The following is a 20,049-nucleotide window of genomic DNA, read 5'->3' on the forward strand; positions in this document are numbered from 1 at the left end:
GTGTTTTATTATAGCCAAATCCTAGTCTCCACCCAGTTTGTAGGCACTGTGCTTATTCTTTTGAATCAAGAGAGGTTATCACCTACCTTAATCCATGCAGCAGGGTGGATTAAGGACACCAATGTGCCTCAGGATTCTCAAAGAGGATCCTGGAAACTTCTTGTTTCTTCTTTTTTGCTGTCTTTACTAAACTCTATTGGGCCTCAGTAAGGATTTGCATCTGAAATGGGCAACCTGGAGCTTTTCTCAATGAAGACATCAGATCAAAGTTCAGTTAGTCAAGGCCTTTCTAAAACATTAAGGGGGCTTGGAAGTACACAATAAAAAGATGAGCTCTGGCAGAGATTGCAGTAAAAACACTCTGATCTGTAATCCGGATAAAGAATAGATTATAGGCCAAAGAACAGCCCCTGTTTAAATTGTTTTCAGGATCCTCATTTTAAATAAAGGTACTTTTACATAAAAAATTTTGAGAGTTCAGTTTGCTGGACCTCTATGTTGTGCTATGTTTCCTTCTTTAAAATTCAGTTGCTGATACATAAATGAAAGCTGGTTTACAGAACCTGTTCTTTTAGTAAAAATGATATAACTTTTATAACTATGTGTTGGCCATTTTGTTTCTTTTTTAATGCTAAATTAATAATCTGTGATAAAATAATGAAAAGTTGGGGTTTAGTTTGGTTATTCTGTTTTTGTAGGAAAGATACTGCAATATTCTTATTAGTTATATTCTCTGATAACTGACCAGGCCTAACAGCCAGTAATTAAATTATTTCAAAATACTTACTCTAAACCAAATTATACTAACTGTAACAGTTTAATATTCATACATCACTCCAAAAGTAATGCCTCCTATTTATGTCCACGAAAACTCCAATCATTACAAAGCACACAACGCTATTTGATAGATGAAATTCTCAACTACAAAACATTCTTTTTCACCACCATTAGCCATATTCACCAGTAATGGACAAGAGTCTGCATGCCACACTCACTACAGCAGTGGGAGCGACCTGAAATGCACCACCCACCTCCTCCCTATGCTCACATCCACTCTTTGGTCTCCATAAATGTTCAGCAAGAATCAGTGGATGTCAGTGGGCACAATTTTTTCCACGTGCTGGCATCCAGTGGCACACTTCTGCTTCATCCACGCTTCCATGACAGAAGCCATTTTCTCAGGGGCCCCTTTAGTGCCATACCACCATCTGCCTCTGATGTCATGGGCCAACATCATAAAATAGGAGGCATTACTTTCGAAGGAGCCCTTCTCTATGTGGAAAAATGAAGTATACAATAAAATTGTGGAAATACATAGCATGCTTGCTTTCAGAAAGCTAGCTATAAATACATGGCTATATCTGGCATGACTATAGTCTTTTCTGGTATAGTGCTTATTTTATTAGCAGCACCAACTTTAATGAAAATCAAATGCTTCATGTAATATTTGGAGCTGAAACTAAATAATTTGCTGCCCAATGTGCAGAAAAAAAAATGTTGCAATCTCAATGTAATAATTCAGCATAAAACATACCTTTTGTCATTCCTGTTTTTAACAAGAATAGCAAATGTTGAAATTGGAGCAGAAGTTGTTCTAAAAAGCTTTCCTTACATACAAACACAAGCCTCCTCAGTTTTCAGATAGCTGATAAGATGTATATATTGGTCTCTTTAAAAAAAAAAGTAAAATCCTTTCAGTAGAATGTTGAAAGTTGATACAAAACCTGCTGCAAAATGTTCAAAATCGTTGGAGCAGTTCTGGTCACTCCTCAATATTGCATTGTTTGAGATACAAACAAAAAAGCATTTCATTTTGTGTAAGAATCAGAGCTGCTTTCTTTCTTTCTTTCTTTCTTTCTTTCTTTCTTTCTTTCTTTCTTTCTTTCTTTCTTTCTTTCTTTCTTTCTTTCTTTCTTTCTTTCTTTCTTTCTTTCTTTCTTTCTTTCTTTCTTTCTTTCTTCTTTCTTTCTTTCTTTCTTTCTTTCTTTCTTTCTTTTTAAGCTTCTCAGGTTTATTTTTCTATTAATTGGAGATTGTGATGTGATTTCAAGAGTGACAGAACTCTTGCTCAGCAGTGGTACTGGGGAAGCATATTTAAAAATTGCTTACCAGTATTCCTTGATCTCTGCGCTTCCATTCTCAGTCACCAGTAAGACTAGAATCATCTTCTAGTACATATTTTCCTTATTTTTAATAATGGTAATCGTTAAATGCAGAAGTAGGTAATGTGTCTGTAGGACAGTGTCTGTTTTGTGTCTTTACTTATCACAGATAATCATCTAATAGATTATTGTAATCGCTGTTGCTGTTTCCGCAGACCAGCCCAACAACATCTATAAAGTTTGGACATTATTATGATGTTTCTAAAAAAATGTCTCCAGAACTGCTTCAATCCATAAGATGGCACAGTTTTTTCCTTCCTGACGAATTGCCTTTAGAGCCTAAACTAAAAATGTGGTAAGTTGTAATCCCATGTACTTCTGTTGTGCATTCACATTCTGAGTGCGCCTTAGTTGTAAGGAATATTTTCTCATCTACACTTGCTGTGAAAAATCTTGTAGCCATATATTGCTCACAGGTATTTCAGCTGCAGTTCCCATGTCAGCACTACATGCCATGAATGTCAGCAAAGCTACTGTGGCGCAGAAGCAGCTCAGTGTAGTAACTCCTCAGTGGGAGGAAGCAAGTTGGCATAGGCAATTAAGGCAGACATTACTAGGACAGCCTAAGACTCAGCTGAATACTCAGTTCAGCCCTACTGACAGTTGACTGTGGGGACTGAGGAAAACTATTACTGTCTGTCTATGAGCTACTCTCTGAGCACCATGCCCCATCAGCTTTCATGAATGTGTGTCAGGTGGCTTTCAGGAATATGAAGATAACCATTCACAGTTTTTAGGGCTAAGACGACAGGCCATCCTTGACCTACATAGCTTAGAATGCTGTATCCCATTAGTTTATTATGTGACTTTTACCTCTTACATTCTACAGCTTCACCTAAGGAAAATCCAAAACAAACAAACAAACAAACAAAAAAATCTGTGAGAAGAATTATTCTAATTATGTGTCTTACACAGTACCCTAAATTCCAGAGAAAATCATAAACTCTTATCTGAACAAATAACTTACTGTACTTTATGTCTACCAGTAATGAATTAAGGAAGACCAAAAGAAAATAAGTGACAGCATCAAAGACTTGTGTTAGCCTGTGGCAAACACATCCATTGTATTTTTCTCAGAGACATTTCAAGTCAAGTCAAATGTAAGATATGGACTAGCAGTTTCTTTGTTTAGCCCAGTCACTTGATTTATAAAATATCTGGGTTCTCTAGATCACCATGTATAGGGCCAACTCCCAGAAGCAGTCGTAGAGAAAGCTTCATTGCATAAGATTTTAATTATAGTAGGCCCTAATATAAAAACTGAGATTTATAAAATAAGTGTTTACAGAAGTATTTACAGAAGTGTGCCTTTAGAGTTGTGGAAAAGCAAAAGCCAAGACCCCAAATTTCTGCGTTATGCATTCAGATATCACTGATTTTAGTTTGATAACATGTATTCTTGCTGTGTTATGTAAAAAAAGTAGCTGATACACTTTCAGGAAAATAATTCATGTCTATAGTATAAAAAACAGACTTTACCTTTTATGCTTTTGATTTTATAATCTAGAAAACATGTGGGTGATAAACTGAAATTTCATGTAGATGTGCCAAGTACTCCTGTTCTACTCTGCCATGATAAGACTGTACTGTTTTTGTTAGCATCCTTCCCGAAGACTTTGGCTCAGAGGAAAATGTGAAGCTGGGTTTAGATGTAGGGTGGGGATATATGGCCTGTGATGGAATAGTGGAAGTTCTTTAGGTAAATCTAAGAGTCTTAAAGCAAGTTAAAAACTGACATGGCAAGGGCAGTAACTCTGTCATCTGCAGTAAGTAGGATGGGCAATAATGAGCTACAGTAAATTGTAGCAGTGGTAGTACAGGTGGACATAAGGAAATATTCTTCTGATGATTAGCACTAGAAGAAGTTACCTTGCAGACACAGGCTGGGGGTGCTGTAGAATCTCCATCACTGAAAATTTCTAGGGATAAGTTAGGTAAATATCTGTCAGAGATAGTTTAGACATAGTTCATCTTGCCTTAGGGCAAGAAGATAGACTACCTGACCTCTTGAGGTCCCCTTCATCTCTGCCTTCTGTGACTCTTTAATTCACATTAGTCAAAATGTATTAAATACGTTACCAGTGATTTCTCTGCTTTCAAAACATCTATGCTTTTTCTGAATTGCAACTGGTTTACGCTGTTGTTTTTTGTTGGTTTTTGTTGTTGTTGTTTTGTTGATTTTTTTGTTGTTTTTTTTTTTACAAATATTGAGATGAAAATCAGAGGAAAGCATTCTTTTCTCAAGGAGCAAAAACAAGCTCTCAATCCTATAAGGATGCAGTGCTTCTGGCTTCTAAAGCTAGCTTCGGTATATCACAGAAGGGTAAAAATTTTCTGTTCTCTTGATTAACTAGACAATGCTTTAAAAGAAAGATTTAAGTGCTATTGTTAACCCTTCTAAATAGAAGTCAGTAATTTGTCCCACCGAGAGCTAGATCAAGCTTCTTTTACTGCCTCTTACAGTGAACTAGGAACACAGACCTGGCTGGTTAGAATGTCTCACTCAGAGGATGTCATTTCTTAGACAAAAGTTTCTCTGACCTTATGGCCTTATCTTCATGGCCCAAGAAATACCTGGCAGAATAACTCTTAATGATATGTATGGTACTGCAAAAATACTGTAATGTATTTGGGTGAGAGTAACTCAAAGAAGTATTAAAAATGAGAAAGAAACTTTTGAAAAATGGTTGCAAGAATGACTTGAGATTTCAGCAGATCACTAAAAACATGATTTTTTTAAATGTTCTCTGTTTATGCAAAGAAAATTGACAGAAAAAGTGTTATCACTGAAAGATAATGTTACACAAACCTTTCAAAGTGAGGAAGTGCTTTTAAATCTCATAGTGTAACCCAGACTCAATGCTGTTGATTTTTTTTTTTTTTTAAATCTGAGAATGCATTGCTCTTGTCACTAATACAGTGATAGAGGAGGAAGTGGAAACTGATAGTTTTACCTAGTATATAATTTTCCATAATTAGATGATGTAGTTGTTGATGGATGACATCTTTTTGTAGTATCAGAAATTGCGAACAAAAAAAAAAAAATTAAAAATTAGCAAATAAAAAAAGTAAGAAAAAGATTTTTTCCATCTTCTCAAAATGCTTCCTCATCAGTTCAGTTAAAATGATCCATTCTAAATGTTTGTACTGTAGCAGAGCACAAAATGATTACTTTCAGGGTGAAGTAAATTGCTACAGCCCTCTAACTACTGCTATTGCAGGAGCACCTGAAAATATGCAGCCACTGTGGAAAGTGCACCTGATCCAACATATACTTTCTACACAGAGCTGGTAAGCTCTATGTTCTGCAGTGACTTAGCTGAAAAGGACCAAATCATTTTGGCGTTTCTAATTCTCTAGCATCAATTAAGAAAACTTTGGACTGTTCTTTAGTCCATACACCCTCTGTAATTGCATCTACTGTCTGGTGCAGAGTCATTACTGTACTGCTTTAGCACAGTCAGAGGTTTCAGGGCTTTATATGGGCCAAAAACTTCACTCTTCTTAGAAATCACCTACCTATATCCATGGTGTTGGCTTTCTATCTGCACTAGAATTTGGCATCCTTCCGGACTTGCAAAGAGAAGAGGTTGTCTGGCTGACTGATTAGTCAGATCTCAGCTACTGACTGGCTTTTCACTTTGCAATTACAGAAGGCCATATTGGAAGGTTCTGTACATCACTTAACGTTTGGAGCAATTCTTTTTTCTTTCTTGTGTTTTTGTGCACGTGCTTGTGTTTGCTCACTGAAGGAGGGAGATGAGGAGTACTGTATTTGCTCTCCTTTTTGTAGTTCTGGTACATAATGCGATGGCTAACTTAGATTACTGGGTCTCCTTTTGGAGAATTACTCCAGGTGAGTGGAAGTGCATTGCTCTGTGATAAACATTAACTAAAAGCAGATTGAGAAGTCCTTTTTCATAAAGTAGTAATTGAGAATGGATGTTTGATGCAGAAGAAAGCATCATCCCTCTCTTCCTTAGCTCAGTAGCTGTTAGGGCAGAGCAGTTACGTACTGGCCTTAGTCATGGGACGGGGTTAACAGGGCTGTGCACCTGATAGCAGCTGTTTACAGTTGCTGTTGCTAGGATATTCAGGTGTCCTTTCTGTTGCATTGCTAAAGCTGATACTTAACAGGAAGGCAAAAGTACCATCTCTGATAAGTTAGTGCATCACTGAAGAGGCTTGCTTCCTACCTTCTGCTTTACTTCTGTTCCCATTAAGTTGTAATGACCAAAAATGAAGTGTGATTATTCAGGGAACTAAAATAGTTAAGCTGTAGTTTTTCAATAATACTCCTAAATTTTACCTTAAGAATGTAATTGCTTTTGAAAAAAAAAAGAATTTGTCTAGAGTCTAGATTTAGAGATAAATTTAGATAAAACAGGTTTAACTGTCTTGGCTAATGGGGTCTCCATATACATAATAAGGCTATTTGTCATACCTTTGATAGCCTAACCTTTGTTAAATGCTTAGAAACTATCAACAGCAAAGTCAGAGGCTCTTTTGTAACCAGGATACCTTCTTGCCAGCTCCTGCTTTACCCATTACTAAATTGATAAACAACAAAAAAAAAAAGAGTAAAGAAAAAATTGTTTAAACTCATTATCAGAATTAAATGGTGTTTAGTAACAAAGCCAAAAAAAGGCTAGAAATTGCAGAATAAAAAATACCTTATTTCCTTCCTTATATAGTATGGCAAACATCGCCAGAAGGGTAATGCAACCTGTTTTTATAAATAGCGTTTCCACAATATTTTTTCATGTCCTTATTTACTTAGCATAGTTCAAATTCAAGGAAGCCAGTAATATTTTAGCCAGAAGTAGAAGAGCCACTATTTTTACATTCAGGAAAAAAAACAGAAAAAAAAAAAACCAACACAACCTGTATGCATCACATTATTTTCTTCAAACCTTTCTTTGCTGCGAATTTTGTGTGTAGATAAACATATCTTCTATGTCTTTGTAGGTCGTTTTATGTTTGTTTGTTTTTTAATTTTTGAATTCTCTGATTTTGGCGATAAAGCAATAAAGTTAAGCATTTTATTCTTCTGTTCATTTTTAAAAGCAAGAATTGCAGAATACACTCTGATTTACACTGTGGATAGCACAACAAGCACAGTAATATTATCCAAAGCAAAACAAGCGTTAGGCGCATCCCTGGCTGTGGCTACTAGGTAGTTGGAAACTCCATCCCTATTGTTGGTGGACAGTAGTTTTCTGTCATTCCCAAGAGGATAAAGGAATATCTAAAAGGATACACAAATGCTTCTTGTTATTCTGAAGCTCTGCAGATTTGCTCCAGCTCTGGCAAAAGAAGGAAGAAATTATTGCACTGTATAAACAAGGATCGTGTCGTTCTTAAGTGAATGCTTGGAGAGAGAAAACATTTTGTCTGATGTAGATGCTAAAGCCTGTTTTCTGGCCACCTACTCTGTAAACTTAAACACCTAAGACAGAGCAGGTATAACATTGGACACCTGCTCCTTTTGCAGCTAAGTGATAGGAAAATAATCCATTTCCAAAGCGACACTTTACTCTTGTGTTTGAGATACTCTATTTTGTACAGCAAGGCAGATGTTACACATTAAAAGTCACGTGGAGATGTGTATTGCCAATTGTTAGCAGCTGTGAGTTTCATACTTAGTATTAAAGTACTAAAACTAAAAGCAAATAAATTGAGTTTAATTTTGAAGCTCTTTCCTTTTATTTCTATATGAAGTGTCACCTGAATGGTTTCTGATATTGAATATTTTAAAACTTGGAGTTATTATGAAAATAAAATTATTTTAATTTGATTGTAGACACTGATAAATCATGTTGGGGTTAGGGTTTGAGTTGACACTGTTCTTCTAAAAGCATTGCAGGAGCCTATGGTAAAGAAACTCCAAATATTCAATATTCAAAATACTCATATTCAAAATATTCAAAATACTCAATACTCAAATACTCAAATATTCAAAAAATATTTTTTACTTTCCCCAAAGCAATGGGGATAGTTTCACTATTGTTTTCAGACTAAACATATAAAATGATGGCTGCAACTAGGACTATTTTGAAGTAAATTTTTGAAAATAACCATGTTTTCCAAGAAGATTAGAATCCACAAGGCTTGACGGTAATTAGTGAGATTGTAACAAAGTACTGAAGCTAGGAAAGTTAGAGGGCTTAAACTCTCAGCTTCACTCAGGAGCCTACCTCAAGTCCAGGCACAAAAGCCAGTATGCTCTTGGGGATTTAGGAACTAGTATGTCTCTTTTTAAAGTGAACAGCTGGCTTGATTTTTTTTTAAGTGAAGATTAGGACTTTCTGTCCTTTGCCTTTGTCCCCTGCCTGTGGACTGGAGAGCATGGCTAGAATGAGTCTGAAAAAAGAACGAGTATCAGAAAAAATGCATTGGAGGAGCAGGAACTGGAGGTTGCAAGACTTTGAGAGGAAAGTCTATTAAACTTTCATCTGGTTTTAGCTGCCTGAGTGTAGGCAACAGTTTGCTTTAATTCTTTTTTTCTTTAGGTCGGGGGGTTGTTTGTTTCTTTGGTTTTTAATCTTAGCAGCTGTTTTCCAAATAACACATAAACATAAATTATACCTCACAATTCCATTGCGTTGCAAATAAAGGAGTACTAACACCTGAGTGGATGGATACAGAATAGATCTATAATAGAACAGAATGTATTTTATGCTCTGATGTGGTATCAGAAAGATTACTAAAAATAAAAACAAATTATGCTAAATGAACGTTTTAAAGTAAGTGGAAATTTTCTGTTGGTTTTGATTCTTGTAGTGTTTGTGTGTATGAAAGATACAAAATAGAAAGTCAGCCCTGTTCTCCAGGGAACTGACATACTCAGAATAACAATTGAGTAGCTGTTTGTCTGCTACAGAACTTTAATACTGTGCTGTAATGGTTGCAGCTTTAAGTAACTACATTAAATCATTGAACTTAAACATGTAAGTGAGCCTGACATAATTATCTTCATCTCTAAGAGATTTACCTTTCATAGAATATCTGAATGCTGAACTAGTTAACGTGAACCAATCACAACTGCTTTTAAGGGCTGCTTTATTCAAAAAGGGTTGTTTTTTTCCTTCTGTGAGACACTCCTACACTGAAAGCTGCATCTGTTTCTATCTATTTTTAATACAGCTATTAGAGAGTATGTGTTACTAAACTATTTCTTCCTTCCAACAGTAATATGAACTGTGGTTATGCAAGGCTGCTTCAGTCCATTCAGAGTGTCATTTGCCAGGAGGGATTTGATGGCTCTCATCCCCAGGTACTGAGCACATTTGTACTCTGCTATCATCCTGAACTGAGATTTTCTGAATTTTTAAGGGTGGCAAAAGAATGTCCTGGAAAAATTAACAAGGAAGAAGTTGTTTGAAGCTGTTTCTAAACATTGTGGAAGTAAACAAGAAAAGTAACTGGAGATTGTGCTTCATAATTTAATGTGCAGTTGGAGCTTTTTCCTTTTTTTAGCAGATACGCAGAACATTTGAAAAAGAGCCATTAAGTCAGGATTACTAAAAAGCACACTCTGTGCAATTAGCTAATAAATGGTTTGCCAAATACAGTGAAATTAAATAAAATGTGCTTTTCACCTACAGAGATCTTTTTTCGAACCATTGTATTAGCAGTAATGTGCTCAAGCTTCTTGAGTCTGAACATTTAGACTTGCAGATTCTTTCAGTGCTGTGAGTGGAGCGAATTTTTTAATGGGTTAAATGGTGTGTAATTTTAGTTCAATTTAAGTATCAAAACATCTTACTAGACTTGTGAAGATCACTCCACATAAATCATCACAGACTTGAAAAGGTCACTTTAGTTTTCATAACCCATACCTTGGGTAATCAGAAATATTCCAAGTCCATCAAGATAGAATTGAATACCTTATTTCTAGTTTGAACAACACCCTCTCCCCTGTTTTTGGTCATATCAAATAATATGCCACTCCTTTCAAGGTGATGTAAATGAACTAAGTGATGTTGAGGCTTTATTGATAATTATATTCCTTGTACAACAGGAATATTACTGGAACACAAGTTGATTAGTACAGATAATGTCAAAACAATACAAGACTGTGTGCCGCTACAAGTTTAATATCTGAGAAGTTCTTTTTGTGTAGAAAATAACATTGGAGTGGATGTATTCCTGTCTAAGAGTATTTATAGAAGCATTATCCACATAGAATGCTTGCATTTAAATTTGTACCATTAGCTATTTGTGCTGTGTCCCAGCCTGTCCCCTCTTCTGCCACTCCCTGTGGCTGACATCTCCACTGGGACTGGAGAGCTCATGGACTGCAAAAAGCAGCAAGGAACCTCCTCCTGAAGGGATGGGGCTGGTGCTTCCTAGCTGTCTCACCAGCCAAGTCTGACAGGAAGGCAGTGCCTCTGCACATTCCTGAAGTTTGGGGCTTTTTTTTAAGTTTTAAACAAAATAAAGATCTGTGAGAGACGATATTTTTTTTCTTTCTACAGACAAGGAAATGTTAAATATTGTGGATAGTGGTATTCTGTACTTCTGGTTCATTTTTTCAGAATGTCTTATTAGAGCCAATAAAGACCAAAGAGCAAATAAAAACCAGGCAAATTTAAAAGTGTATGCAAATGTGTAAGTCTCTAAGGTGAAGCTTTAAAGTTTGAAAAAGAATTCTTTCTCAAACCATTCTACCTAACTAGATGGCTGTTACCTCTTGCACACTCTTTTCTCTGTCAAAGAAGACAATGTGTATGAATTATTGAGTGCAACCTATTACTGCTTGATTATTTTTCTAAAAGAGTTTCCCTTTTCCACATGCACTGTGTTTCTCTAAACGCTCACATTTTGTGCATTTGTATAGTATATAACTCACATGTCTCCAAGTCCGTCCAGAGTTTGATGTTGTTTTGGCCCAGAACACACCTTGGAATATTTTAATGTTCCAAATCCATGCAAAATTTATCTGTTGCTCCATAATCCCTTCTTTAACTTGAGTCTTGAGAAGTAGCTAGAAGTAAGAACAGTAGAATAAGAACCAGCCTGTGTCTTTCTGTGACGGACCTGTGTTCTTTCCTCTGTGTTATAAAAGCACAAGCATTGAAGAAGTGTGTTAATCTACGTTCTTCCACCCAAAACGATGCTCTCTCTTTTGGGTGGGTCCTATTGGAAGTTTGGGGAAAACTACAAGGGTCTAAATATATTAGTGAGGAACTGAAAGAGATTTACTACTGACTTTAATAGATCCAATAATCACTGCATGTGAGAGACAGAAGACAACACCTCTAGTGTTTAGTGTTTTTCATATTGCACAGCATAAACTTCCCAAAATCTTTGGAGTCTGAAGGCCTAGAAGGATGTTGCTTTTTGGGTCTGAGTCCAAAGGAAATGTTTGACCTGACTGGTAAAACATTCAGATATTTCTTGCTACTAACCAGGGCTGACCGGGTCCTTTTCCCAAGTGCTCAATCAGGTGTTCAGGCCATGACTCAACACTTCCCACCTACTGTTTGCTGACGTAGGTTAAGATGTCCTGTCTGTCCTGTATGATCCTTTGAGCCTTAGGACAGTAACTCTTGTTTGCGGCACTAAGCTACAGGAGGGTTGAAGTTTACCAATGCAGTGACTTGTCAGTTCACACTGTCTTGAACATCTTTACTGAGAACTATGTAGAAATTCAGGGTGTGAATCGCCTGTAATCCAGAAATTGGAGCATCAGTTTTTATTGAATTCTTTTAATTTGATTCTTACAATCTCTCTGTAGGTTTTTTTTACTGCTGGTCACTAATATGAATCCTTTTTACATTTGGCATGGTTATACATGCTCATTTATCTCAGAATTATTTTCTTTTTATGATACTTGGTAGCAGAACTTTCAACTAGTAGTAGGTAGCAGAACAGGCAACTTTTTTTTCATTAACACTTCTTTGGTATACTTTGGAGCTCAAATTTTTGTGTAAGAAAGGAGAGAAATGAGAGGAAAAACAGTAATGTTTTAGGATTCTCTTTCAGAATATACTATATGTAACCAGCTGGTTACCTTTAGAAATTGCACATTAGTAGTTTTGCATTTTTCCACGCTGACTTGTTATTCTTGTATTTAATTATGTAATGTAGTGTGTTATCCAGCTAGTAAAAAAAAAACAAAAACATTCCAACTGTAATTTTCACCAAGATCACCTGAGATTAACTCGTGATTACTTGAACTACTGAATTATTATGGGTATTCATTCTATAAATTGTAGTAGTTTCTAAAATTGTATACAATGTGGTATTTTTCTCCTAATGGTTAAAAAAATAACAAGTGTTGTGTTCTTCTTTTAATAGAAAAAACAAAAGAATATTTTACGGATAGGAATTCAGAGTCTTGGTTCCCTGTTGTGGGACGATGACATTTGTAGCACCAATACTCCTGAAGATATACATAGCATTACAAAATTTCTGTACATTCTACGTGGCCTCCTCCGAAAATCTTTATCGGCTTGTATCATCACAGTGCCTTCTCACCTTATTGAGGTAAGAAATCTATCTGTGCTAAATTTTGTAGTTGATGCTACATCGGTTAGCAAAAATTGGAAGTTCATGGGGAAAACATAAATACAATTCTAAAAATTGAGAAAGCTCTTTTGATTCAAAGGGCAAAGTTAAGCAACAGCAGTAGTTTTCCTACATTTCTGTGGGACAGTCATGCTGCAAAATCAACGAGCACCTTAGCATAAAACAGTCCTAAATAGTTATTCCTTCTATCAGTCATAGTCAGAAATTTCGAGCAGTATCAGAGCAGAGAAAACTCTGCTAGGAATCTTTATTTCTAACACACTTTTACACCACCTCAGAACACAGTTTAGAGTTTCAATACAAGGCATTTTAATCCACTGCCTTCATCTGTCATACACATCAGGATGATGTATGACTTTGTTTTTAAAGCCAGGAATTGAAAGATACAGGTTTGCTCTTTAATATTCTGGTTTGTTGGGAACAGAAACAAACCAGGTATTATTCATTACTGATTATAATAAAATAATATGGAATAAAACCTCATATGATAAATGGTTCCCTTCATCATAGAAGGGAAATTTTCATTGTTGAATTAAAATATTATATTATGTAAGTAAGTACATCATTCTCACATACATACTGCATTTTTAAAAGGTGTTTGAGTACCTGCTGATGTTATTTAGGTGAATACCTGAACCACATTTTGTCCTGCACAACTCCATCCCCTTACTTACATATTTCTAATATTAGATGACAGTATGTCTTTAAATAGGGTGATAGTAAAACTTACTGCAATAACTGGAATTTGTGGATCTAAAACTAACCTCCTTCTTTTGAAACACTGGGATTTCCTGTCTGTCACTGAGACATAGAACCTATGTTATTATACTTTTTACATATTTTAATATATCAGTGAGAGATATCATATTCTACAGAAGTCCAGAAATGTCTCTGGAGCAAGTTTTTCTAAGAAACAAGTTGAAGGATATAATCTTTTGTTTTTCTGTCGACTTATCTGGGGAGTTGTTTTTGTTTTCCTTTTGGTCAATTCTCTATAAATCCATTCCCCCAGAGTTCCTATGAAATTATGTCTCATTTTCTAAATAACTTCTGATTTTGAATTTTAACAGGATTACTTTACAGTAAGTGACAGAATATTCTGAAGGGGGAAAAAATGAAATGTGGTTTCCAGAATCTTCACAGCTTTAAACAAATTCAAGCTTTACTTTTTTTTGTTGTTGTTTTTAAAATTGTTAAACTTCATGTATCCTTCTTTAAATACTAAACTGTGGAGAAAACTGTCATTAGGAGGAGCAAAGCTGCTCTGAGGGTTCCTTATACCCCACATTACTCAGTTCCCAGAGCCCTGCTGTGTAGTTGTTCCACTCTCCAAGAAGCCTGTTAAAGAGCCCCTGAGAGCATGTGTACAGCCCTCCATGTTAATAGTTAATTGGTGAGGATGGCAAGATGAGAGGACAGCCGAACATGTGGTCTCTCAGGCTCAAGCCGTAGACAGACCTTTAGTTATAATAACAGCAGCTGCTCACATTCTCACAACCCAGCTACTCACCATTTTGTTGCTGAGGTTTCTTACTGGATGAAAAAAGTAAAGAAAATATCTTCTCAAGAGAACAAGAGAGAGCATTTGTTTGGTGTTTTGTTGTTTTTTTTTTTTCCTAGCGTGTTTCTGTATATGTATTTAATTTAATCAGAATAAGTTGTAGCATATGCTTTCTCTGTTAAATCTTAAAGCCAGCTGAAGGCGTAGGAAATGCATACTGTTATCCTGAAGATGTAGTAAATTCCACATTTATTCCCTGAACAATTATCTGTATCTGCTGTATTATCTTTTGCTTCCTGACTATATTAATTAAGGGAGTCTGCAAGTAAAATCTTCACATAATAAGAAAATACAGGATTTCAAAATGTGAAGTGTTACCAAGTTATCATGTTTGCATAATATTTACAGAGAAATGGGTTGCTTTTGAAAAAACAGTTTTCAGTCATATCTCATGCCATACCTTGTCCCTGACAGCCAGTTACAGTTACTCTGGTGAAGAAGAAATAAAACTCACACTTGGCACTACTGAATTTCAACAGGGACGATGCTATTCCAATCCAGCCCAGATAGTCTGTATTGCTGTGTGCATTAAATAAAATACTTATCTGTGTAGTTAGTGATTCGCTTCCTTTGTATATTTTGCCAAGTACTTGTCATGTTGCTGTGTGACAGGGAGTTTGCAAATTAAATCTATGTAGCTTTTTTCTTTCAAAAAGTTTCATTTTGCCTCTACATTTCAGAAATTATATCTTTGTTCTTGGATGATAAGACAGTGAGATGAAGCTCCCTATATACCTCGTGTTCTCATTGTTTTGTATATTCTCCCATGCTGCTTTCTTAATATGTTTTTAAGCAGTCTCCTTTTTTCAGCCATAACTCACAGTCGTGGAGTACAATAATGCTCTTATTGTTTGTTCACTTTTTCCTACATGCTTATATATGCTTTGTCTCTTCAGTGTCTGCTGAACGTTAAACAGTGATTTTGTTTGTGATGCTTTTCCCTCTGTGCTACACATCTACCAGTATGGATTTAATCCACCTAGTTCACTGCTTTGCATTTAGTAAGTTTGAATTGCATTTGTCAGAATATGGTGCTCATTCCCCCAGTTTGATGGAACACTGAATGTCTTCGCAGCCTTCTGTAAAGATGTATTTTGGGAAAAGACACAAATTTACAAAGAATCTGGTTGTGTACAGTTTTTTCAGAGTAAGTTAATGAAATTGTAGTCCCCTAAAGAGCACAAATTCTCTGTTTTATTGATGAAACTCCTAGTGCAGTACATAAAGAAAAACAAATATTCTATTATTTTCTCTATCACAAAACCAGAAATACATTGTTCTGGAAGCAAATTTCAAGAAAATGCCTCTAAAAACTTAACCGATTAGAAATTTTATTCAGATGATAACTGACAAGTTTTTCTTGATTGATATTTTCTCCTGATTGAACATACTCTTATTTTACCCTGTCTGTCAGGTAATAAATATTGAGATATTTATGAATGTGATTAAAACAGTTGATGGAAGGTTATTTGTCAAGGTTTTCTACTGCTTCTTGAAAATGAATTGTGCCTCTGAAATAAGATGGTGCATTTGAAAAGGGTAAATTAATTACATTTTTAAATCTAGCAAAAATGATCAGGGTGGGCAAATTGTACAGGGATTTAATTTGTTGTTGTACTTCCCACAATAAGAAATATTATCAAAACTAGAATGGACTCCTGTTTTCTGTATTTTGACAATCTACATTTTTAGTACATAGTGTTAAAAAAAAATTATTCTACAGAATGTGATTTTAACGTCACTGTTTTATGTTCACAAAAAAGTTGAAATGTAAAATACTTTCATAATTCCATTCTCCTTATTTCCAACTCTGTATCACTTAAGTAAACAGTCAAGTTCATGAATATGTATTTTTTAAGTAGATTATTGTTTCCATTTGAAGACGTGTAACGCTTTCATTGAAGCCACCCTTTATTTTGAACATGAAGCTGTATTACTGGTAAGGACTAACCACCATATTAGTCAGTGTGTACCAAGGGAAATTAATTGACTAATGAAAAGTCAGTATGGATAAGTCGCAGAAGTTACAGAACCTGTCCTCTGAGTCTGAAGTCCTGCTTAGCAAGTATTTTCGTTATTTCATCCAGCATGTTAAAAAATTGATTTCCTGCAATATTAATGTTTTGATGCTTTGAATTAACCGGGGTGCATAAATCACTGTATGTTTCAGTGTAGAAAAATTCAGAAGCAAACCTTTCTGCATTCATAGCCTTTTGAGTTCACAGTGAGAGCTTCAGCAGCTAAACTTGAAGTCAAGCAGTAGTGCTTTAGAATCCATTCTAATACAGAATTGTGAATTTCTCGGTTTGAAATCTGTATTCCTATGGCAGGAGCCAAGACTGCATTCCCTAGAACTCTACCTTCTGTGAGTTCACAAGTGTAAAATGCTGAATAACCTTCAGGTACATTTGTGCATGTAAATATTAAGCAGCAACTGCATTAAGATTAAATGTCACGTATTTTTCTATATCATTAGTTGAATAAGCTTTCAAAATCCTCTTCTGAATAGAAACTATGGAGATGAAATGGTCTTTATATTTTACTATACTGTTGGGCTTTTTTCCTTTTAGCTGTGGCATACTCAGTTGTGTGAAAGAAGTACAATTTAACTTCCATACAAAGAAATATTGAGAGTCATGAGTTTATGGCAGTTATTCTTGTGTTTCTCATATAGTTTTCAGATGGGAATATTCTGTTTTGGATATCCTGGGCATTCATAGAAGCATCTTAAAATTATAATCCAGTAGCAAGTCCAAAGACACTTTAAATACATATTAAAATGTAAATTGTGTAAGAGTAAAACATTTTGCTTCTAATTTCTATTATTGTTCATAGCATTTACTTATCAATTCACAGAAATATTTTCTTTTCATAAAATAAGTTTATGGCTGCCAAGAGGCTGTATCTTGGCTCTGCCACTTCTGATTTGGTAACAAACACTCATTTCAAACACAAACACATTGTTCATCTGAAACATGTTTTTGCAGCCATATTAGCTGTCTTTTAATTTACCTAGCTATGTTATGTTGATGACTAGTCACTTTTTGGGTTAAAATGTATAACTAAAAAAGCCTTCTCATTTTAATACGTTACAATTCAGAACACTATAAGCACGTTCTTATCACCGTAAGCATCAGCACATATTTAATCACAAAATTACGCTTCCATAATGATTATGTTAAACTTTAAAATGTGATGAGTATATGCAACTTGAGAATATCTTATCTTTTATTTATGTAATCTGAAAATACAGACATTGAAATTTCAAGAAAAATGAGGTGCTGTTTAATACCAAATCTTTCAAATGCAGTATTAGATCTAAACAGTTAAATATCCCATCACAGTATGAAGATAGTCATCTGTTCAAGCATATGGAATCTTTTGGCTTCTGGACTAAGTAGTTAATATAATGCCCAGTGTCCAGACATGGACACAACTGTTATGGAAGCAGAAGGGAAGAGGCTCATGTATTGAGCCCATTTGGACAGTGATAAGTAAAGATTAGAAGACAGCCTTTAACACAAGACAAAGTAGTCATCTGCTTTAAGCAAGTAACTCTGTTGGAAAATGAAGGTAGTACTGTTTTGGAGCAACACCAGATTTTTCAGATAAGTAGAACTAGAAGTTCTTGAAAAAAAGTCCCTGTGCATGTTGTATTAACTAGGGTTTTTATCTGGTGCATTTCAGTACAAAGAATAATGATTCAGTGTTAGTTTTATAGTTAAAATATTGCTTAAGTATTTCCTATCCTAAGTGTTTTTCAGATCACTTAATATAGAATTTCTGTGCAGCATTTGCTCAGTAATGCTTTTATATGAACTTTTGGTGCTGTGCAAAAACCCTGAAATTTCAGAATCTAATTTTACATCTTTTTATTTAGACCTGCTCTATTAATTACAATATGATCATAATAAAAAGGAATACTGCATCTTTAATGATGTTTTTGTGCCTGTGTAGTTAAGCTTTAATGGCAGGGGAAAAAAAAAAAAAAGATTAAATTAGCCTTGTAACCTCTTTCTCTTCCAGACTGATGATGGAAAATAAAAGCTCTTAGCCACAGAATGTAACACTTAGAATTAATATTTAATTAGACCAGCAAATTGTACACTGTGGCTGAAAGCTTCCAAAGAGTTGTTAGTGCCACAATTGACCTACAAGTTTAATAATAACTCACTTCTAGGAGCAAGTGCCAGTTCAGCATAGTGGAGCCACTGTAAGAAAGTCCTGTGAGATTAAAATCAGCAAACCAAATGGCAGGCGAGGATTCCTGGGATGGAGCCTTCTGGAAGGCTGGGAGCTGGAGTAGCTTTTCAGCCAGGTTTCAGATGAGAACAGTGGGCAAAAAAAGCTGATCCCTCCTGTTCTGGGAGCTTCTGGTTGTAGGCCAAAATCCTAGAACAGATTTTTTCTAAATGTTCTTACTGCAGCTATTAATTCATTTCACAAATCAAATAATGAATGACTTATCCTCATGTTGTAATTAAGCTTTAATGGAAAAAATAATCCCCAAATTCCTTGGTCATGAATTTGACTCACGGAAGAAGAACGCTTTTGGTATGATGTGTGATTTTGTATGTTTGTGTTGCATAACCTTTCATTTTTGTCTTATTTGATTTCTACATAAAAAAGGTTCTTGTTATCTCATCTGATCTGATGAGCAGTTTATCGTAGTATTATGAAGTATATAAATTAAATACAAAATTTGTACACACTGTAAAATATAATATTTTGAAAATTGATTAGTTTAACATTACCTTTCATTTTGTGAACAATTACAATGTAAATCCAATAACTCTGCCATTAGATACCCACCTGAGCCTTAATCCTGTGACAAATTATTCTACTGAAATAGGGCACCATAAGTTCAAAATTGTGCAAACACAGAGCAACAGACTGAGGAAGGAACATTCTGCATTATTTATTGGCTAGATCCTAAATAATTAAAGAAATGCCTACTCATTAGTTAAAAATTAAAGCAGGTGAGGGCCTTGCCAGCAGAGGGAGCAATCATGTCTTTCCTTAGGTTCCCATCATTTCCAGCCTACCCATCATTTCCACCCTACCTCTTCTTATTGCCCAGCCAGTATCCCATCTGGACGTAGCTTTGCCAGACTGCTCCTGATGACAGCTTATAATTTCATACTGAATAAGGGATTATTTTTTTAAATGATTTTATTTTTGAGAACGTTGCACTTGATTAAAAATGTCAGATAGATGTTCCTGTTGATGTTTGTGTGCTATTAATTGAAATAATAGTGGAGGGCTCTTTTGGTCACCTGTATGTAAAAGGCAATTGACTGTTTAAGGAGTTTAAGTTGCAGCAGTAGTTAGCCTGAAATGGAAAGCAAACTGCAGTGCATTTTTTCAGGCAAAAAGACAACAGAAGGCACTCTTAAACCTTTTTTATTTTTAATCATGAATAATTCCCAGTATAATCTTAGGATTTTAGCTAAGCCAGTTAGTCTCAAATACGTTAATTTCACCGACTTTGTTATGGCTCTCAGGATTTGATAACGTGATTCTCATTCTTTCTATCTACTTTTACATCTGTATCTCCTACACCATGACCAACTAGTAGCATTAAATATTTTAAGTAGTTACTATTATTAAAAAAATCTGTTTGAATGGTCGTTTAATCTCCAAGGTATTAAAGACAAAAATTAACACTGTTTTTCATTCATGTGCTTTTATACTAACGAGACAAACTTATTATCATAAAATCGTTTGAGTTGGAGGGACCTTTAAAAGTCATCTAGTCCAACTCCCCTGCAATGAACAGGAGCACTTACA

The 20,049-nt window shown here is 35.2% G+C and overlaps 1 protein-coding gene across 1 annotated transcript in view; it reads left to right on the forward strand.

Annotated features, from left to right (window-relative positions):
- Nucleotides 1-20,049, forward strand: part of ELP4 (elongator acetyltransferase complex subunit 4) — a gene marked incomplete at both ends in the record, with an annotated part of 121,485 nt that overhangs the window by 25,635 nt on the left and 75,801 nt on the right. Inside the window, 3 exons of the mRNA XM_079536949.1 lie at nucleotides 2,318-2,457; nucleotides 9,354-9,438; nucleotides 12,468-12,656. Coding sequence (XP_079393075.1) covers nucleotides 2,318-2,457; nucleotides 9,354-9,438; nucleotides 12,468-12,656 — 414 coding nt within the window. The remainder of the gene's footprint in view (nucleotides 1-2,317; nucleotides 2,458-9,353; nucleotides 9,439-12,467; nucleotides 12,657-20,049) is intronic.

The sequence above is a fragment of the Tetrao urogallus genome (genome assembly GCF_951394365.1).
Source record: "Tetrao urogallus genome assembly, chromosome: 6".
NCBI lineage: Eukaryota > Metazoa > Chordata > Aves > Galliformes > Phasianidae > Tetrao > Tetrao urogallus.